At 46.6% G+C, this 22,149-nt stretch overlaps 1 protein-coding gene across 1 annotated transcript in view; it reads left to right on the forward strand.

The window, feature by feature from the left end:
* The window catches only part of Slc6a3 (solute carrier family 6 member 3), a 38,298-nt gene extending 37,145 nt beyond the window's left edge, over window positions 1-1,153 (forward strand). The window contains exon 14 of the mRNA XM_051151074.1: window positions 656-1,153. Coding sequence (XP_051007031.1) covers window positions 656-679 — 24 coding nt within the window. The 3' untranslated portion in view covers window positions 680-1,153. The remainder of the gene's footprint in view (window positions 1-655) is intronic.
* The last annotated feature ends 20,996 nt before the right edge of the window (window positions 1,154-22,149 follow it).

The raw sequence follows: 22,149 nt of genomic DNA on the forward strand, positions 1-22,149 counted from the left end.
AAGAGGCTTCAGGGCACAGCATTCCCCGGGATGGACCTAAGAGAGTTTCAGCATGCAGGGGAAGAGGACACTGCTGGGCCACTCATAAAACAGCAAAAGGAGCCAGCCTGGATCTAAAGATGTTCTGCATGTCTCACTCCAGTGGCTGGTCACAAATACGCCCGCTTGAGGCCAGAACTCTGGCCTTGTAAGCATATGAGCCCCACAAGGCTTGATTATGTGTTGTTATTTTGGTTCTGTTTTTCTTTGCTTTATTCTGCTTTGGTTTTTTGGTTGGTTGGCTGGTTGGCATTTGTTTGTTTGTTTGTTTGTTTGTTTTTGTTTTTGAGACAGAATCTTACAGTAGCTCATGCTGGCCTCAAACTCATAGCAATCCTCCTGCCAGCCTCCTCAGTGCTGTGACTGCAGATATTAGCCACTGCACCTAGTTTCCATGTCTCTTCTTCATCGAGTAATTCAGTACTTGAAAGTTTACACCAGGTCATTGGCCCTTGGTGCCCCTCAAGAGTGGCATCCATCAGTGGTAAGCCTCCCCATGGGCGAGTGGTATACCACCTGTCAAGTCAATCCTGATTTCATTATAGGGTCAGTGGCCCATAAGCCATGGTTCTAAGGTCTGCTCCTCGCTTCTGAATAAATGATGCTTTCTTTCCAGCTGCGCCACTGGCTGTTGGTGTAAAATGGAAGGAGACAGCAGCCAGGCAGGCCATCTTAAAACAGCAGGGACAGGGAGATCACACAAGGAAAAACCAAAGCGTCAAGAAAGGAGGGCTACTTCCACTCTTCCCCTTTGACATGTGGAAGAATAATCAAAGCATGGGCTTCAGTCTTTGACTGTTCACCCCCAATCCATGCCACAAAGAGTCCTCTGTCTGTGTATGGCTGTAAAAACACACACCTTGGTACCTGTATATACACTATGCCAGATCCTTGTGTTCACGGTAGTTGCCGAGATAATTTCTTTTGCTTAAATTTACAATGTCAGGTATCCTATTTTGCTGTTGGTAGAAAAGACAGTTAATACATGCCAAGTCCTTTCCTGGTGCTTGGCCCTGAACAGACACCATGACCTTAGCATCCTGTTCATACATTATACATGCAGGGTCTGTTCTGAGCCACGGAGGACAAGGGACTTGGTGCAGGTGACCAGAGATTCTGTTTCTCCCCCCCCCCTTTATTTGAGATAAATAGAATTCATGAAATAAGGTTAGGAGACAACCCCTACTCCTGGCCCCTAGGAGGGCTGGTCAGCTTGCAGTCACTTCAGTATGGACTTCTAGGCCACAGAGAAAGTGTATTCCTCATAGCCAGTGTGTCCCCACCTCCTGGGCACCTGCTTTGCACAGGGTCCCAAGGCAACCTGAAGCCTGGCCTGGAGCCTTGCCTGATCTTTGGGGAAAGACACCTGCTCCTGGGTCTGATTTCCCACATGTACCTGTCACATCAATGTACATTATCCATGTTATAAATGGCTTTTTAAAAAATCATATTTGTGTGACTCAAAATAATTCTCAAACTGCAGTGTTAGTTTGTTCAAATCCATTTGTTAAAGAGTAATTAGCAATACCATAGGAAGAAGACATGCCAAGAACCAGCTCCCCACAGAGTGCTGGCTTTCACACCTGTGAAAAGTGGCTGTCAAGATTTTCCCTTGAGATGACAAATGTGAGCTTTGGCCTGGCCTGTATCCCATAGAAATGGCACCGTGTGTCTGTCAGAGAGAGCCAACCTTGGCACGAGGGACTTGAATGCGCCACCAGATGGAAATGCAGGCCGCTGGCTTTGAGACTGTAGTGTGGCTGAGAAGGATCAAGTTTACTATCTCCTCTCTGAGGAGCAGCTCCATGTAGAAATCTAGGTGTTGTCGGCATCTGTTTTTGTCTCCATAGCCAGTACCTTGTGTGGGTCCTTATAAACAATAAAGGAAATACATGTTGGAAACAGGCTTATCCATGCTTTCATGTGTTTCTTGGCTCTGTTGTCATATACAATATCCAGCTCGCCTGCTCATACATGGAGAAAGGGGTGGGTCCAGCTCCCCTAGAAAGAACTCTTTCTTCCATCCCAGGACGCCACTCTACATCCCCCATGTATCTCCACACTGAATCTTCCAAGTCTGGATCAAGTTCACCTGTGGAACTCTCTCACACACGTGCTGGTTGTAATACTGACCCTGCTCCAGGTCCATTCTGCTGTGATGTATGTACCACTCACTTTGTATTGTACCTGCTCATTTCAGTAGGTCCCACTGCCCACCTGCTCACCCTCCTCCTCCCATTAGCATCCTGTTAGCTTCTTTCACATCCAGATTCAGGCCCTCAGCCCAACGGCCACCATAGCTAGCTGAGCTCTCCTTCCAGAGACACACCCAAGGATCTTCTGAGTGGGCCTCCATGTTGTCTATTCTACCCTGTGACTGGAGGACTCCTTGGACATTGGGAAACCAAGATACATCTGGAGGAAACCCCCACGTGTCTCCTTATGCTTGGTTTGCTGCAGTTGTGCTCAACTGTCCCAATGCTGTGGCCCTTTAATAGAGTTCCTCATGTTGTGGTCACTCCAACGATAAAATTCTTTCATTGCTGCTTCACAACTATAACTTTGCTCCTATTAGGAATCATGGTGTAAATAACTGATATGCAGGATATCTGCTATGCAACCCCTGTGAAATGGTTGTTTAGTCCCCGAAAGGAGTCACGGCCCACAGGTTGAGAACTACTGGTTTAGCGGACTATGTTTAATGTGACTTGCAACAAGCCATATAGTCACCAATACCATGACAATACAACGGTCTCCCTATAGCCCATGATAGAACAGGCACCTCCATCCACACAATGACCACTGCCATTTCTCAAAAGAAGAACCTCACTTCCTTCAGGTCTTGGCCCTCTGAAAAAATAATTGGAGAATCCATGTTGACCCCAAATCCACGTGATGAGCAAAGGCCTCGTCGCCAGGGCCCACTGCTTGTGAGCTCCAGAATGCTGGCCATTTCAGTTTCAAGAGTAGTAAGACCAGCTCCCTGACTGGTTGTGGCTACTGTCTGTAGTGCATGGCACTCTGCGCTACACATACAGCTGTGCTTGGTCAGGGTTAGGGGAGGGGTGCACTGCCAATGCCTGTGGCTCACGGCATATACAGGGAGGGCTGGGCCTACTTGCCACTCCACCCTTCCTAGCCTCTAGCTTTTGACTGCTCACACTATGCCATGCACAGCATAAGAGGAAAAGGCATGAGGGCTAAGTGGAAGTCCAAGCTCTCAGAGGTGAGTGCTAAGGACAAGTACCTTGAGAGAACACAGGGAACCTCATGTAGATGATGCCCCAAGTGAGGCGACCACCACCATGTCCCCAGAACCATTAACTGTCCTCCCAAGATTTACAGGCATCCAAACCTAGGAGGAGCTGTGCAGAAAGCTGTCAACGGCTGGAGACTTTCCTAATGCCCATTACAACATGTGATTCAGAAGATGTCGCATGGGCCAAGGGCATGGGAAATGTGTGCCCCAAACATGTGTAAAAGCTCTTAAAAATCAATAAAAGGGTGGTTATCTGAGGAAGCAGACAAGAGATGAGTGAGTACTGAGTTGTTCATCTTTTATTATCATAACACTTTCCTGAGAGACTCATAAATAGAAAAGGTTGTTTTCATTCGCAGCTTTGGAGGTTTCAGTCTATGAGCGGATCGTCCTATTGACTTAGGCAGTAGCAGCTCAACCTTCATGACAACAATTAGCAGCAAAATGGATCCATCATGGGATGGGACATAAAACAGGAAGAACTGTACCTCAGTCTCCTTCAAGAATGGTACCACAGTCTCCTTCAAGAGCATTCTCCCATTAACCTAACCCCCTCCCCTTGGCTCCTCGTTCTAAACACACACACACACACACACACACACACACACACACACACACACACACACACACACACACACGGACTTCTTGAAATTCCCCCACTGACCTAAACCCTTCCCTTGGGCTACTCTTTCTAAAAACAAACAAACAAACAAGGACATCTTGAAATTTGTAGGAAAATGGACAGAACTAGAAAATATCCTGAGTGAGGTAACCCAAACCCAAACAGACATGCACGGTATGTTCTCCCTTATAAGAGGATAGTACCCATACAGTACAGGATAGCCATGCTACAATCCACAGATCTGAAGAAGCCAAGTTAGAAGGAGGGCTCAAGGGAGGATGCTTGAATATCCCTCAGAAAGGGAAATAAAATAGGCACTGAAGGTGGATGGAGGGAGGGAACTGGGTAGGAGAGGGGAAGGGAGCAGGGATGTGGATTAGGAGTAGGGAGAGCTGAGGAAAGAAGGCCAAGTGAGAGAAGTCAGAGATGAGGGGCATTTTTTGGGACTTGCCAGAGTCCTGGGATAGGAGAGGCTCTAGGAAGTCTAGAGGCGGGTCACCCTAGCTGAGGGATATGGAGCCTGAAGTGGCCACCTCCTGGAGCCAGGCAGGACTTCCAGTGGAGGGATAAGGACACCAACCCACTCACAAAACCTTCCACCCAAAATGTGTCCTGCCTACAAGATGTGCAGGGAAAAAGATGGAGCAAAGATTGAAGGAATGGCCAACCAAAGTCTGGCCCTACTTGAGACCATCCCATGGGAGAAAGCCAGTTCCTGACACTATTAATGTTATCCTATTATTCTTGTAGACAGGAGCCTAGCATAGCTCCTCTGAGAGGCTTCACACAGCAGCGGATGGAAACAGATGTAGAGACCCACAGCCAAACATTAGACAGAGCTTCAGGAGTCCTATGGAAGAGGTGGGGGGCAATTGAGGAGGCTATAGGGGTCAAGGACTCCATAATAAGACCTACATAGTCAACTATCCTAGGCCCATGGTGGCTCATAGAGACTGAATCACCAACCAAAAAGCATGCATGGACTGGTCCTGGGCCCCCTGCACATGCGCAGCTTGGTCTTCATGTGGATCCCCCAACTGGAGCGGAGGCCCTCTCTGACCCTTTCCCTTCCTTTGGAGCCAGTCCCCATAACTGGGCTGCCTTGGTAGGAAAGGATACACCTGGTTCTGCATCAGCTTAATGTGCCAGGCTGTTGGTACCCATGGGGGAACCTCCTCTTTCTCTGGGGAGAAGGAAAGGGGAGAGTGGGGGAGGAGTGTGCGAGGGGGGAATGGGATAAGAGGAGGGGGCTGCAATCAGGATGTAAAGTGAATAAATTAATAAATTTTAAAATAAAATAAAAAGATCAACCAATCCCTAACAAAGCCAAGCTAGAGACCAAGCATTTAGCACAGAGGTACATTTGAGTACATTCCAGATCCAGATTTTAGCAAATTTACTACAAAAGAGGTGGCTAAGTGGTCAGAATCTAGGGAAAGGAGCCCAGACTCACTCATTATCAAAGAACCCACAAGGAAATAAACCCTCATAGTGCTGAAACAGTTAAGCTCTAAAAAATCTGGGTAGGATAAGGATATGGACCAAGAACACTAGTGCATTCTGGGTAGAAGCATGCATCAGTGTGGTGGTTCGGGAAGGGTGTGTCATCATCCAAGAACATTGGTTTTCTAGCTGTAGGTACTGTTGGAGCCTCTCTGCATGTGTGGCATTTCCTTGCCCATCAGCTGTGACCTCCCCGTCGACTGTGGGGATGCTACACTAGCTGACACTGTGCCCTGTCCTCAGGGCCTGCCCCAGGCCTAGCCTACCACCAAGCCAGCCTGACCTGACATCCCTTTGGGACCAGAGTGAGTTGGACTTCACCTGAAACTGTGCTTGCTCCTAGCCCCTTCCTTTCTTTATCCTGTTTGTTTAACCCTTTCTAATCTTCTCACAAGACCTCCACCGTGGAGTGAGGGCACAAGAATCCTACCCAGGAATTCTCAGGAGTTCCAACCTCAGATATGTGTCCACCCACGCCTGTAGTCTACCTCAGTGTTCCGTCCAAGAGTCACGTGTCAAACCCAAACCCCACAGTCTAACCTTGTGTACCCATCAGAGGACATGTGTCCATCCTGAGTGCATCAACAGTGTACCAGAGTACACACACACACACACACACACACACACACACACACACACACACACACACACACCCCAAACACACAGGAGTGTTCACAAAAGTTAAAATTGGGCACAGCTGGTGTTAAGTAAACACATTCCTGCTTGGTTTAAGGAAGAACCTTTAGTTAGTGACACTGACCTATGGGGTAGAGCTATAGGCTGAACTATAGATTAAATGGCTCCCACATATCTGAAGAATTCCTAGTGCCTACGATTTTAAAGATATTTTATATATTTATTATGTACATGTACATCCACTCAAATAAGCAAACCATGCCATGCATGCTGAGGTCAGAGAACAACTTGAAGGAGATGATGCCCTCCTTCCACCTTAAGAGTGCCAAGGATTGAGTTCAGGCCATCAGGATTGGTGTCTCCACCTGCTGAGCCACCTTGCTGACCCAAAAGTTGATTTAAGTAGAAGATATAGTTATCACAGACAGTGTTACAGACGGTCCCAAATGTGATGTGACTGGAGTCCCCATGAAGACGGAGAAAGACTCCATGATAGAAACACATGAGGAAAGAATGCCTTGGGTCCGGCGAGGCAGAGATGGAACAGGGAGCCTGCAAATCAAGGCACACCAGGCTCACCAAACCCACCAGAGACTGGAGACCATGTAGGAAGATAATTCCTCAAGATCCCCAGAGGAGCTGCACAATGTTCTGTGTAGTTTTGTACCTGTGTGGTTAATTCTGCATTTTCATGTTTGATTCAACCTCAAGAGGCACCATGTACAATATGCAAGGCTTGTGTCCGTGAATTTTGGCAAATTCTAACTTTTCATAATGTCTTAACTGTTTTAAGTGTTTTATAACTTTTTAAAATTATTTGTTTTTATTTTACGTGCATTGGTGTTTTACCTGCATGTGTCTGTGTGAGGCTGTCAGATTCCCTGGAACTGGAGTTACGGACAGTTGTGAGCTGCCATGTGGGTGCTGGGAATTGAACCTGGGTCCTCTGGAAGAACAGCCAGTGCTCTTAAGTGCTGAGCTGTCTCTCCTTTAATATCCTTTGAGAATTTCATATATGCATACAATGTTTTCAGACCATATTCGACTCACACTTCTCCCAGATCAAACTCCAGCCCGCCAAGCCATCTGAACTTCCTCTCCTCTGGGGTGGCAGTTGCTGTTGTTGTTGTTGTTGTTGTTTTATATGACCTACTAATTCCAGTTTGTACTGCCCATAAACTCATCCACTGAAGTTTAGTGCGCCTACCAGGCGCCACACCCTTAAGGAAAACTGACTCTCCCTCTCTCAAAAGATATCAACTGTCGGTCAGTAGCTCCTCAGCCGACAGTGAGGGCTCACGACCCTTACACACACCCATGCTGGAATGCCAGCTGAACTTATTTTGTGCAGGCAACTATAGCTGCTATGCATCACTTATGAGTGCAGTACTCCTGGCAAGTCCAGAGCACACTGCTCTGGTACTTCTCAACTTCTGGCTCTTACAATCTATCTGGCCTCTCTTCCATGATGGCCCCTGAGCCCTGGGGAGGGGACATAATGTAGATGTCCCATTCGTGGCTGAACACTCTGCAGACACTTACTCCCTGCACTTTGACCAACTGAGTTTCTACATTAACAGCTATTAACTGCAGAAGGAAACCTTTCTAGTGTTTAAAGGCTGTAGTTCTCTGTCTAGTTGTGAGACCCCACAAAATTACACACACCCCCCTTACATGTTAGCATGTCCATTGGTAGTTGTTCCAGTCTTGCTGGTGCAACCATTTCTAGAAGAGATTGTTTTTTAGAAGATTTTCTTGAATTCTGGCTCGCAAGAGTCATTCTGCCCCTTCTTCTGTAACGTCCCCTAAGCCATGGCCAACGGTAATGTAGATGTATTCCATTGGGGATCCCCACAATCCGTTGTGTGCAGTTGTGGTTTTCTGTGATGGTCCCCATTTTATGGAAAGAGAGGTTTCTTCAATGAGGGTTGGTAGCTACACTTACCTGTGGGTATAAGGATAAAATTTAGAATGTAGTAAAAAAAAAAAAAATGGTGCTGGTCTAGCAAAGTGGCGGTAGCAGTAGACTATTTTCCAAAGCTCATGACATTACTATCACAGGGAAGTGGCTTAGGTTTCCAGTACTAGGCATGATGTCCTCCTTGCTGGGTAGACCTTAAATCCAATTAGACAGCTGTTGGCTGCCACCAACTTGTGAATGCCACCTCTTTTTGTAATTATTTTATTTTTTGATATTATAATATGATTGCATCATTTCCTCCCTTCTCTTTCCCCCTCCAAATCTTCCTATGTACTCCTCTTCGTTCTCAAGGTGGCATCTCTTGCACTTTTATACATATCTATGTATAAACATAGATGTGTGGGTGATTGTCATGGTCCATAGGTGTCACGGGTAGATAGGTATGTTTATCTGCTTCCCTCCTGGGCAGCTGGCACAGTCTTTGCTGGGACCATGAGGGCTAGGCTGCTAGAGCTAGAATTTCTTTCAAGTCAGATCCAGCTTGAGTCTTTTGAGTCACGTGTCCCCAGTGTGCAGTGTCTTTAGCAATAGGAGCCTAACCCTCAACCCCTAAGAGACAACCAAGGGCTATATATATCTATATTCTATATAATTTGTGAAGTTACCTGGATTATCCTAACCAACCCTTTAAAAGGAGATTTCTCATGCCTGGTCCTGGGGTTTGTTTAGTCTGTGGTTTTTGTAGGGAGTGATGTCAGCACATGTAGCTTAACTGCCTTTAAGGCGTGTGTGTGTGTGTGTGTGTGTGTGTGTGTGTGTGTGTGTAAAACAAATATAACCAATGAAAAACAAGCTATCAGCTTCACAGTGCAGGTCATGGGAAGTATTCAAGGCAGGGTAACTGGGAGAGGCTAGAGAGAATAAAGGGAGAGTATTACAATTCTATTTCAATTAAAGTGTTTTAAAAAGAAATTTTTGAGAAACAAATAAGGGGTCTAAGAGCCTTACTAATCCATAGGTCTAGAAATAGGAATTCAGATACTATGTCCATTTAGCAAAATAATATTTAGTAGACTCACCCCTGGGACCTATCAACTCCCCCAAATTTAGGTTCTTAGCCAGGTTTAAAATATCAGAAAGTAATTAGTTACTACCATGACACTGCACCACTATTACCTTCATGGCATCTCTTGTCACTCTGGTCATCATTGTGGCTTACAAGTTACACAGCTGTGTAAGACTGTTGATGACTTTTATTTCCCAGCAGCCTTCATGGCACCTTCCAGTACTATGAAATCTAACCAGCAGAACAGAAGTTTCCTGGCCAGCATCAGCTTGACTTTTCCATGGCCTGTGACCAGTATGTATGGTGTCTTTGGCAGTAAGGTTTTACCAGTTCTGATGGGCAGACAATAGCAGTGGCATAGCCTGCGCTGTTTTCAGGGTCTCCAGAACACTCCTGGCCAGCAAGTTGAGGGAAGACTCCCACACCTGGCACTCAGCTTTTCTTAGCAGCCTGTCATTGTAACACCACTATCTTCTAGTAGTGAGAGTCATTTTACATCCAATTGATGCTCTCATGGTATAGTTCAGTTTTATCTTGATTTTGTGACTATTTCTAGCCTGTGTTAATTCTCCTGGGAGTTTCTCTAAATTGTTCATGTCTTCAAGATCTCAGTGTTAAATAGGCACGGATGGTTGGAGAACCACCACATAAGCACCAGAAAGCCCTAGGATGTGGGCTTACAGGTGCTGAAGAAATCAAGTCACCAGAGTGAGGATCTGGGGCCCGAGGCTGCAGACGCCATATGGTCCTTATCCGGGCTTCACACTCCTTGTCTTATGCTGCCCATTTGTTCCCTCCATTTGAAAAAAAAAAAAAACTCTTCTTTCCAATCCCACCCACCATTCTCCAACCTCTACCTCAGCCCAGTTTACTTTGATATCACCCCTGGAAGTCAGACTGACCCAAGCTTCTAGATTCTGACCCCTGGTCCATGCTCCCTGAACCCACCATTCTCCTCTGGCTCCTCTGTCATTTTTGCATAAGGTCTGCCCTTCCTCTTTCTTCCAAGTTTGGCTGGGAGCAGATGCTGACTTGTTTTCATTTGTTTACAATGGTGTCTTGAATAAGCCTGTCACACAGTAGATAGTGACACCGAATACACTCATATACGTACAGGGAGGATGGGTAAGTGGGTGAGGGACCAGATGGGTGGACAAATGTGTGGGTGGGTAGGTGGCTGGATGGGTGAATGTGGTGGACTGACTTATAGATAGGTAGAGGGGTAGATGGATAGATGTGTAGTAGATACATAGGCGGGTAGATTGGTGAGTGGAGAGATGATGGGTAGATGGGATGGGTTGATAGGTGGGTTCATATGGGTAGGTGGGTGGCTGTATAGATGGATGGGTGGGTGAATAGGTGGTCTTGTATTACATCCACAAGTCTGGTCCAATCCATTTATCCTGCAGGACTGGACCTGTGAATGCTATATTTGGCATTTGTTCTATAAAGAGAGGACAGACTGTTGTGTTAAATTTGAAATATGTAAAGGAGAATTCTCTTCTTGCACTGAGCGCCAAAGCTGAGCTCTCAGAGGGGAGGGCCACTGTAGGCTTTCTCATGCTCAGTAGGGCCTTACCACCCCCTCTGCTCTTTACCATCGGATTTGAGCTCCTTGCTGACTGACCTTTAGACACAAAAGTCTGAGTATTCAAGCCCAGAAAAGCCACGTGATTCCTCTGAGAGAAGCATTTTAATAAAGGCTCTGCAACAGTGAAATACCTGGCTTAAAGGGTAAACAGATTCCTGTTTGGCTTTTTTTTTTCCCCTGAAATCCTCCTTCAGTCTCTGTAGATCTGTCTGACTGGCCCTGCCCAAAGGTCACAGAATCTACCTACTCTCTGATTACTGACTACAGGGGGAAAAATGGTTCCATCTTTGAAAAATTGGGTAATTAGCATGTCTTGTTTGTGTTCCTGGTTCCCTGTGGAGAACACAACACACCTGGCCTCAGAAGGACCCACTTGCTTCTCTCTTCCCAAGGTACCAGGCCACAACCACAGCCAACCTGATACCGCAGCTATGATACCAAATCAAGTCTCAGTGTTAATGGTATAAAGGCCTAATGCTTTCCCAGAAGACCCCAAACCAAATTACAAGTGCTGGGATCTGATACAAGGAGTCAGCACAACCGAATAAAATGGACCCTTGCCTTCTGGCCAGGAGTGGATAGGGTCAGCACCCAACCAGCTATCCGAGTCCTCCAGGACTGCAGGAGAGACTTCAACCCTTAGCACCACTGGCCTGGGTTCACAAACGCTGAAGTCTCAGAGCAGGTACATTTTTATAAGAGTCATGGAGCCCTGAGTGTAGGGGTGGTAGAGTCAGGCTATGCATCTCCTGGGTGTCCCAGCATTCAGTAATCAGAGTGTGAACAAAATGTTCAGAAGCTGTACTTTCCACCAAGCCTTCTGTCATGCTGATGAACCAATTAGAACTTAAATGAGGAGAGGTTGGAATCTTGAAGGTCCAGACCCTAATTACAACTTATCTTGGGCTCTTTGGCTGTTCTGCAAGCCTTTCCTCGCCCATCTCTATGTCTGACCTAACATCATATGACTAACATATAAAACTTTGGAATATACTCACAGAACCCCAGTCTACATCAGCTAAAAGACTAAGATTTATCATATAGCATCTGCGGCTTATAGAAGAGAGTTCCCTGCTTCAGTTCAACACGCCTACTTAAGGCTTCAACCAATGCATTTGAAAAGTGCCTTGATGTATTGCTTTCTCTGTTCCATTACTATAAAAACTATCATTGAATTGTTACCACATTTAAACATGAAATTTGAGGTGACATAAATCTGAGTTCCCTAGCCATGGTCACTCATATTTGGCTTCAGAATAAACCATCTCTTATACCTTCAGAGACAAGAGTTGTGTCTTGCACCAACAACTGAAGAGGGTAAGAGTTGCTAAAAGAACATGCTCAGTCAGCCCCATCTCCATGTCAGATGCCTTACACCTTCATGTCCCAGGTATGGTGGTGCAGTAATCCCAGCACTTTGGAGGTGGAGACAAAGAAGACAAGAAAATCAAGATCGGGATTGGCAGAATACTGAGTTTAGGGCCAGCCTAGACTAAATAAGACCATTATCTCAAGATTCAACAAACGCCTTTAGGCTCATAACATCTCTGCAACTGGAATTAAGGCAGAGTACCAGGATACCTGCACAGATAAGCCAAGTGTAACTAGAGAGTTTTGGGTGACCGGTCAGGCAGCAAACTGTCTCTGTCATTTTTTCATTTTGGACGCTACTAACCTGCACTTCCTGTTTACTCAGGTAATTAAATTTATTCCTTCTCAAGTTTCTGATGGGGTTGAAGACTAGATAGTTAATTTTAAATTTAAACTTAGTTGTTTAAGAGTTAATACACTTTTAGGTCTAGGTAAATATTTTAGGCCAATAGATATAAGCTTTAATAGAGATTGATTTACATGCAGAATTTTGGACTCACCAAGATAAAAATAATCTCTCTTCAAGGTTGCCAAATATCTGTTGATTAGACATTATGTATGTAAGTCTTACCTATTGGTCTTTATAGTTTTTCACAATTGTTCTTACTGTATATAAAAAATGGCCTTTTACTTAGACAGAAAAGGGGAATTGTTGGTCTGATGTATTTTGATGCTAATTAATAAAATGCCACACCATCTAAGCAAGACAAATGAGATACGCATGGCTAAGGTTCCCAGGCTTGGAGAGACAGAGAGAATCTTGGGAAGAAGAGAGACCTGAGGACAAGGGAGAAGAAGAAGGTTGTGCCATCATGGGTTAGGTGGAACAGAAGCACATAGTTGGCATGAATGGAGGATTTGGCCCAGATGAAGAACATTTGCAAGTACATAGGATTACGGATGGGAGGTAGCTTGATAGAAATTATTAGAAGCAGATGGCATGGGACTGGGACAGGTATCCCATACCTGCCCCACTATAGAAAGTAGTTTAGAGGACTGATATCTGCCCTACCTCAGGTTAACTAAGACTATTTTAAAATATAACAGGTGTCTGTGTCTTGATTGATTGCTAGTGGGTTATACTGCTGTAATAATAATTATAGGCCTAATAATAAACATTATTAGGCCATCCTGGTCATTTAACAACAACAGTAGTATATGATGATTAATGCAGATTCACAATTGTCCATGATGCAGAAACTAAGAATTAGAAAATATTCAGCCTTAAATGGAACATATATACTGAGCCCCCTCTTCCCGAGGCTCAGGAGGTCATTGCAGAATGAGAAATAGAAAAGGCAGGGGACTTGGAAGCACAGTCTTCTGAACACAGCAGGACGCCTGCACAGGCGTTCACAGCAGTTGTGACCGTGTGAAAGAAGCCTAAGCTACCCCAATCCAGAACAAATCCCAGTATGGAGAGGGGAGCTGAGCATGCCACCCTCCTCCATATATAAGCAAAAGCTATTGGAAATCGTTAGCTGCTGAAGACAGGGAGAGAGTGTTTTCTCTAAGAGGTTTCTACTCCTGAGAGGTTGACCACACTCCAGGGGAAGGGCACATATCCAGGGATATTTGGAAAGCACAAGTTGGCCTTGATGGTTGTTTTCAAAAAGGACACAAATTTGGGTAGATGGAAAGAGTTAAGGTAGGGGTTAATATATGAAATTTTCAAATAACTATAAATAGAAAGAAAAAAGAAGAAAAGAAGGAAGGAAGAAATGAAGGGAGGAAAGAAAGAAGAAATAAACAAGAAAGAAGAAAGACAGACAGACACACAAACATATCCCTCAGGATCTCATGCCAATTTGAGGCCACCCATGCCCACCGCCATGTCTGGCTGCAGCAGCAAGCTTCTGCTCTTTCCTGTCTGGCCTCAAAGGGCAAAAATAATCAAGGATAAATCACCATGGCCTGATAAAGTCCACCCCTAGCCCCTGGGTGAGCACAAAATGTCCTCTCTTAGAGGACCTAGCCCAGGAGGTCCCCAATACAGGTGTCAGATACCAGTTAAGAGATGGTATGCAAGAAAATCCCCAAACTGCATTTGCTTAAAAATGCTGTTCTCCTGAGCGAATGCAAAAGATTCCACTCATAACTAAACGTCGTATACAGAACCAATGTTGAATATCTCAAACGCCAAGGGTGTTTGTCTAGAATTTAAATAATTTTACTTATTCCAGGAGCTAAGCTCCCTTTTCCTTGGATTTATTTGCCATATAGACGAAGGTTTCCATCAGATGGAACATTTTATTTGATTATATTTGGGTGGTGTACATATTTACACAGTATCAGCGAGGTAGAAATGCCCTTTTAAAATCATGCTTTTGGCCTCAACGGGCCCGTCAGCAGCAAACTGCATCAACCAAGTCCTTCAGGTCCATGGTTAAGCCCATGTCTGGCTCTGAGCTTGAGGTTGACATTTGGACTGTGGTCATCAGCCCCTGGGTATGTAGATATCCTGTAGGCTTTGTGAACACGGAGAGAGAAAATCTGAAATCTTAAAAAGTTCTATCATTCCAAAAGTACTCACGTTAAAGCTTAGGGGGAGAGGGAAAAGCCAGCCACTTGTGATGCTTGGCCGAAGGCATCAAAAAGCACCTTGCGCTAGACCCACTCCCAGTTCTTGGTTCACCTGCATAGCTCTTCTACTTGAAGTGGACAAGAAGGAAGCAGGCAGGACTTGGGGCCATACAGCCCAAGTTTTCCTCTACTCCTAAACAAGGTTTCCAGGTGCGGAGCCTCATTTTTCTCATCTGTTCATGGGGACCTGGGATCCAGCCTGGTTGGTTGGTGAAAGGACTGGAGGCAATGATGTAAGTGCTTGGAAAGGAGTCTGGAGTGGCTGTGTCCTGAGTCAGTGTGATCCCTAGATTACTACTGGTGTGTCAGTTCTCACAGACTGGCTGGTGACCTTGTAGATGTGTGGGAGTCTGATGAGAGGCCAAGGCTGCCTTGACTTTTGGCGCAGCCCTGGTGGTAGGAGCAGCTGGAGCACATACTTGCATGCAAATGATCATGCAAGCTGGGTGCAAAGGCTCAGAAAAGCTACTGCCCTTTTGGCTGGCTCTGCCAAGACACACCAGGGTGCCAGGAGCCACTTCTTCAGGGGTCTGTGCTCTCAAAGGGTAAGGGAATCTCAGTGTGGCCTCCAGAGAGCCGGCAGAAGTCACGCTAGAGAAGTCAGCCTGGGCCATATGCCACCTAGAGGGGACAGCACTGGACTCAGAGGCGTGTCCATGGCGCAGACCAGATGCGGCAGCAAGCCCTGGGAGGCAGTATCTGCCTAGCTGCTCTATGACAACGGTCCTCATAAGACCGACCCTGCATATGCAAGTGTGTGCATCTCAGTCAGTCCCTTTCAGGTTGGCTGCCAAGAAGCTCAGGAATACTTGAGGTCTATAACTGAGTAGGTTAGACCGCTGTACTTATGCTTTGGGCACAAAATGTCCACAGCATGTCCTACAGTGGAGCAATCGTCCCCAGGGGACAGTACTGTTTGGTTTGGTTTGGTTCGGTTTGGTTTGGTTTTTTGAGACAGGGTCTCTCTGTGTTAGCCTTGACTGTCCGAGACTCACTTTTATAGACCAGGCTGGCATCGAACCCACAGCGATCCACCTGCCTCTGCCGCCCAAGTGCTGGGATTGAAGGTGTGCCCTACCACGCCCGGCTCCACAGTACTGTTTTGGGAGGTTGTGGGACCTTTAGGCGGCAGAGGCCTAACTGGGGGAAGTGGGTCACAGAAGGGCAGGCCTTCCCTGGTTCTGGCTCCAGTCCCTCTCTCTCCCTCTATGTTTCTAGGTCTCCCATGATGAAGAAGCAGCCTCATGCTCCTGCTACCACAGGCATCATTCAACTACCATGCTTTCTCCATCACTATGGGTACCCTCAAACCAAGAGCCAAAGTAAATCCTTTCTAAGCCATTTTTTTTTTTTTGTCATGTATCCGGCCATAGAGAAAGTAAACTATACACCTTTGCATCTACTGTCACAACCAGGACCTCCTAGTTGCAGGCAGTGTTGTCAGGCACTCCTACCCCAAGCCCACACATCTCTATATTGTGCCTGCATCACAACCCCCTTCAACTCACAAAACACAGTCAAAGTAAGCTCAACTGAGCTACTAGCCTCTTAGCTCTCTGGGGGTGGAAAGGCCATGGCTGCTGCACAGCATCCTACAGTGAAGCAAAGCAGGGACACATGCCAGCATCAGCAGCACTACTCTACCACTCATCGAGTTGGTGATATGTGTATGCAAGGCAGATGTCTATGTGTGAGAATGTGTGCATGCATGATGAATGGGTGGATTCATGTGCATTCACACCTGAGTGCTTGTGAGCTTTGATAAAGTACTGGCAGGAGCCTAGAACTCTCACCTGTGTCCTGTTTCTGTTTCCCCCGACACACACACACACACACATGAAAAGTCACAAACTAGCCAGGGAGAGAAACATGCAAAAAAACCCACACTGCTGTTCTTGTGAAGTCTGGAGAAGAGCAGGGTCTGGAGGTGGGGTCCGTGTGGCCACTCAGCCTGAGAGTTCAATAGTAAGGGGGAAAGTCCACAGAATGAACAGAAGTGACCACAGGAAGCTGTGCTTGGAGCACATCAGGAAAAGGCCCTCAAAGGGCTCCAGAGCTGCTAGGTACTCATCAGCAGGCCTCCCCGCAGGATCAAGACCTTGTGGCCAGCTGAGGATCAGCCATGCCAAGACACAAAGATGTGCTTTCCAGGGCTCAGGAGCCCAAGCTGGATTCCTGTGTCTGGGCTCCACCCCGCAGAGGCAACTCTGTCTCCCACCCTTTTCACAGTGGCAAAGGGTTAGCCCCATCATCTTCCCCTTGAATTCCTGGAACCTGAGTTTTGTCCCCAAGAGGAGGAGGGTGGAAAAGGCTGTGTCACAGGCTGCTGAGGCTTGTGACCTAAGGTTTTACTGTTCATCGCTTGAAGGCGGGAGCCTAGGTGCTCTCATACTCAATATGCCTGGGGGGAGTGGGGCTGGAGGACTACAAATGGCCTCCTTGTTCATTCACCAAGGACCCCACAGCAACTTCACCTCCTAAAGCCCCCTCTTTTGTTTTCTGTAGTGTTAAAGGGGCCTCACATGTGCTATATAAAGGTTCTACCATTGCGCTGTACCCATGTCCCTTTTATTGAGACAAGATCTTTCTCTATTGTTCAGGCTGGTCTCAGATTTGAGAACTGTTGTAATCCTTCTTCTTCAGCCTCCTGTCTGGGACTATGTGTGTGCACCACCATGCCCACTGCTGTACCTCTGAATAACCTCACATTGAGGTCCCAATATATGTGTGTGTGTGCATACATGTGTATGTTTGTATATATGTATATGTGCATGTGTTATAAGTGCATATATGTGTGTGCATATGTGTGTATGTATGTGTGTATGTGTGTATATGTATGTGTATGTATGTATATGTGTATGTGTATATAGTATATGTGTATACATGATCAGAGAGGACATCACTATCCAGCCACAGCAACCAGCCTTTGTGTCTGGTCACCATGAATCTACTCTTGAGTGTAGTGTGTAAAAGTTGAGTCAAATGAGAGTGGATATTTATGGAGCCTGCTAATGAAGAGGTGACATTTCCTAGTCAGGGATCCAGGTGTGTCAGGCAAAGTAGGGAAGGACTCTGCACTGGCCCCATCTGGAGGCCTAGCATTTGCACCTTGGTCTCAGACAGATTTTCCTGTGGTGTCAATGTTCTTTGATGTTGGTGTGGAAAGGGTGGCCCTTCCACTGGTGCTTGATCCTGTCCTACTCCACCCAGGTCTCTCAGAACTCACCTGAGCCTCTGCCGGTGAAGTTTAAAGTAGATGCCACCATCAGCACATCTTCCTCCCCAGGCACAGACAGAGTTTGGTACCCTCACAAGTCCCTGGACTCTGCCCAGACTGAGCCTCTCTTTGCCATACGTGGGCACCCCTAGCTGGACTGTCCCCCACATCAATGCCCATGGACTACTTACCTTGCCTGTGCATGGCCAGCCACTGGGCACCCTGCACCAGGGCTTATTGGGACTCTCTCTTGTCTGTGGCCCTGACATCAATCTCCTCCTTCCAATTGTATGCCTACCCATGCAAGGGTGAGAGCATCTGAGGAGAGAACAAAAGAGGGAGCCTCCTGCCTGAAGGAGCAGGTCTGGTTGCTACAAGGGACTTCATATCCTTTTGGAGGTACAGAGATATGCAGCAGACCCTCAGAAGAAACATGGTTAATAGTAACCATCCCCAAAGTGGCTGAGGAATCAGTGAACTTGTCTGAGTGCACTTGTGGAGGTAGAGTTCTGACAGTAGATGGAAGGCAGGCAGAGCTGTGCACTGCCCTCATTCCCTCATTTGTGAAGCTGGTCTACAGAGACGAGACATAGCAATTCTGAAATCACTGTGTGTGCTCCAGAACTGAGAAGCAAACAAACATATTATGGGTAATTAGAACAAGTGACATAATTAGTGGGGACCAATACAAGAGGCGCATTCGGGGCCCTTAGCCAGGATGCATGAAGAGCTAAGGAGCTGGGGGGAGGTCACACCCTGTTGCTTCGGTGCTTGAGAGGTCAGCCTGAGCAACATAGTCAGACCCTGGCTCAAAACAACCAGGGCTGCGGATGTAACTCAGGGATAGAACACTTGTCCAGAACATGCAAAATCCTGGACAACACACATACACACACACGCACGCACACACGCACACACATCAGGACAAGCCCACAGCATTAAATGTGTCCTCTTGTTTGTGCTGAGGCTTAGGATAGCCAGAAGCTGTCACGTGGACAACAAGCATTGCCCTGGAAAGACCAGCTGTGAAGGAGGAACATGACCAGGATGTGGAGAGAAGGCAGCAGGCTGAGCTGCGGAACTGAACATAAATGGCACACACACAGCCAGCTGGTGTGTGCGATGGAACACATCACAGATGTTGGCACCACAGCATATGTCTCATCCTAGCTCCTGCAAAACTTGACACAGGCATATCCAGTACCCCTGAGTACTCCCACAACCCAAGGAAACCCCTCTTTCTAGACAGGGGCATTATGGTGAACCCAGAGCACTCGTGCCCCACAAGTAAGGCAGGGCTCAAAGTGAAATGCCAAAAGGACAGAGTCAACCCGGAGAGAATGAAAGGCCAGACCCAAGACCCAGAAAGGGCCATTCATCAAACAGCACACTAATGTTTGGGCCAGAGTCATCACAGGACAGTAAGTGCTCAGAAATAAGATAAGTAGTGGCCTGTCGCTTAGTCACCAAGTCTCAACGCCCCCCCCAAGAAAAAGAAAAGAACAAATGGTGACTACACCATGGAGAGGTCTGGGCACCACTTCACAAGCTCCAGCTCAACAATAGATGACAGACAAGATGACAACACAGCGTCCTGGTGCTCAGTGACAACCAGTCCTGGAGCATGTCCCCTTCCAGGGTCACTGAAGGGAGGAGATGTTGAGGTACAGTAAGAGGTCCTGGACTGGACACTCGGCCAAAGCATGTACATTAGCTCTGCACAGTTGGCAGTACCATACTGTCACCAGTGTCCCAACCATGAACCCTGCACTATTGGTTATGTAAGATGATGGCTTTGGGGGGAGTGATATTGGATGTGCTAGAATTCTCTGTACTGTGTTGAAAACTCTGGTAAGCTAGTTAAAAATGACTAGTTAAAATTAAAAGAATGGAAACAGAAGATTATCTTTTCCTTAGGGTAGATCTAGCCAAGACACCCAGTGTGAGAACTGTGCTCCAACATCACTCGAGCTCCCCACCACCGTGGTGTGATTTTATATCATGACCATTCGATAGCCAACAGACTAAGGAAGTGGTGTCCCACAAATTCAAGTGCCCCTAAGACCTTAGAAGGACACATGGCTTAGAAATGAGATCTTTGGGGACTGGAGAGATGGCTCAGAGGTTAAGGACACTGACTGCTCTTCCAGAGGTCATAAGCTCAATTCCCAGCAACCACATGGTGGCTCACAACCATCCATAATGTGATCTGATGCCCTCTTCTGGCCTGTAGGCATACATGCAGGCAAGAGCACTGTATATATAATAAATAAACAAATCTTTTTTAAAGAAAGACATGAGATCTTTACAGATGTGCTAGTTAAGATGAGATATGTCAAACTGAGGTGGAACCTAAATCTAAGAACGGATGTGTCCTCATAAGAAGAGAAGAGACCCCAAGAGACCATGTAGGATGCAGCACGTATTCAATGGTGGGCCCATGAGACAAGGAATGCCACCTCATTCCAGCAGCCCGAGAAGCCACAGGAAGTTTGGGAAGACTCGATTCTCAGAGAAGTGGGAGCTGGAGACACTGATATCAGGCTTGCGGCTTCCAAAGTGGAAAAGCCACATCCTTGTTCCTACTGTCACACGTGTGAGTCTCCCACAGGATCTGCCTTGCCCTCACTCTTGCAATTATTACTCTGCTCATTTGTTGTTGTTGTTTGTTTGTTTGTTTGTTTTGAGGGAGCCACACCCACTGGGCACTGTGGGAATGACAAAGCAGGATTCAAGTCCTATAGAATGCCATGGTTGCGTCTTTGCACCCACCAGCTGCACCCAGAGAAAGGCTGGGATCTGTACCCTCTGAACATCTTTCCTTCACTGGGTGAGCGTTCGGCACTTCAACCTTCCCCCGGTGTCTCTGCTAGTCCAAGAGATGTCTGCTTTTGGTTTGCTCGTGGTGACTTAATTCATGCACATTTTAACATTACTTTTCTTAAAATAAGTATGTTTCAGGCCAAATTTGGGTCCACAGAAAACCTGGGAGAGCAGAGAGCTCCCACATTCCCCTCTCCCACTGCAGCTGGAGCGGGTCTGGTTACTGCCCCACTCAGCAGCACACTTGTTGATTCTCTTTCCTGGGTTGTGCCTTTCATGCTGTGTAGCAAAATGCATCAATGAAGCCTCTCCTGGGGGTTGTTGGTTCTTTTTCCTTCATATTCCAGAAATTTTGTCATTCGTCACTTTAGCTTTAGGTCTCATGCACCTGACGTTAACTTGTGTTTTTCTGTGACTATCTGTTGACCCCTGCCCCCTATTGAGAGGCCCCTCCTCTTCCTTCCAGTGACCTGCTTTTCCCCCAAGACGGCAAGTTGGCCATGCCCGCATGAGCCAAGTTTTGAACTTTCTCTGCTCTGTCCGTCCATCTGCCTGCTCCTGCACTGGTGCCAACGCTTCCTGCTTACTGCAGCTGCATAGCAGGTCATGGCGACGATTCATCCCATCAACTTCACTGAGGACCACCTAGGGCCCAGCTGGGTCAGAGGGGGCACATCTCCAGGAAGGATCTGATCTGTTCAGCGTAGTAACACGTCAATGGATTGACAACAGAATGGCACCATTTTGGTAGTGAAAGGTAGGTTGGGCCTACATGGAGAAACCCAGTCACTGAGAGTCTGTCCTTGGCTTGCTAGCATTCCTTCTATTTCCCCTTTCTGCTTCCTAACAAGATGTAAATGGATCCCCCACCACCATGATTGATTAGAACTGTGCAAAATAAACAAGTTCTCCTTTTAAGATAGTCTCAGGTGCTTTGACAACGTAATGACTGTAGTATCGAAGTCAGTCATGTCCGCCCTCCCACCTTGATCTACTTGTTCTAGCTTTGCACTGGCCATCCTGGGTCTTTTTTCACTATAGAGCCAGCCTGTGGACATAGCTCTGTGGTGCCTTGCTGAGATTTGTTTGGGTGTACTGATTTTATAATGGTGGAATGTCTCAGTCTTTTGTTATTCTGCATTTAAGGCTCCCTTCCCACAAGGCAACTGAACTCCATCCAATTCTTAGGCAGGGCTGTAGGTTCAGTTTCCTTAAAAATTACACTTTATTATGAACTTATTAAATAAATGTACCTCTCTTACAACCCGACTACGCTAAAAAGGAGGGAAAGGAGATTAAGGAAAACAAAAATGAAACCTTCTGGGTATTAGTTCCTGGGAACAATTCCCCTGGCGTAGTCAGCAGGATTTCAGCAGACCAGCAATTCCACCAAAGTTGCTGCTGGAACCTGGAGCAACCGGAACCCGGAGCCTCAGCAGGAGCCCAGAGCCTTGAAGCCTTCCCTTGAACAGTTCTCTGGTCTCAAAGTGGAGTGATGAACAACCAAACAATCCAAGA

The sequence above is a fragment of the Acomys russatus genome, chromosome 9, assembly GCF_903995435.1.
Source record: "Acomys russatus chromosome 9, mAcoRus1.1, whole genome shotgun sequence".
In the NCBI taxonomy this organism is placed as follows: Eukaryota; Metazoa; Chordata; class Mammalia; order Rodentia; family Muridae; genus Acomys; species Acomys russatus.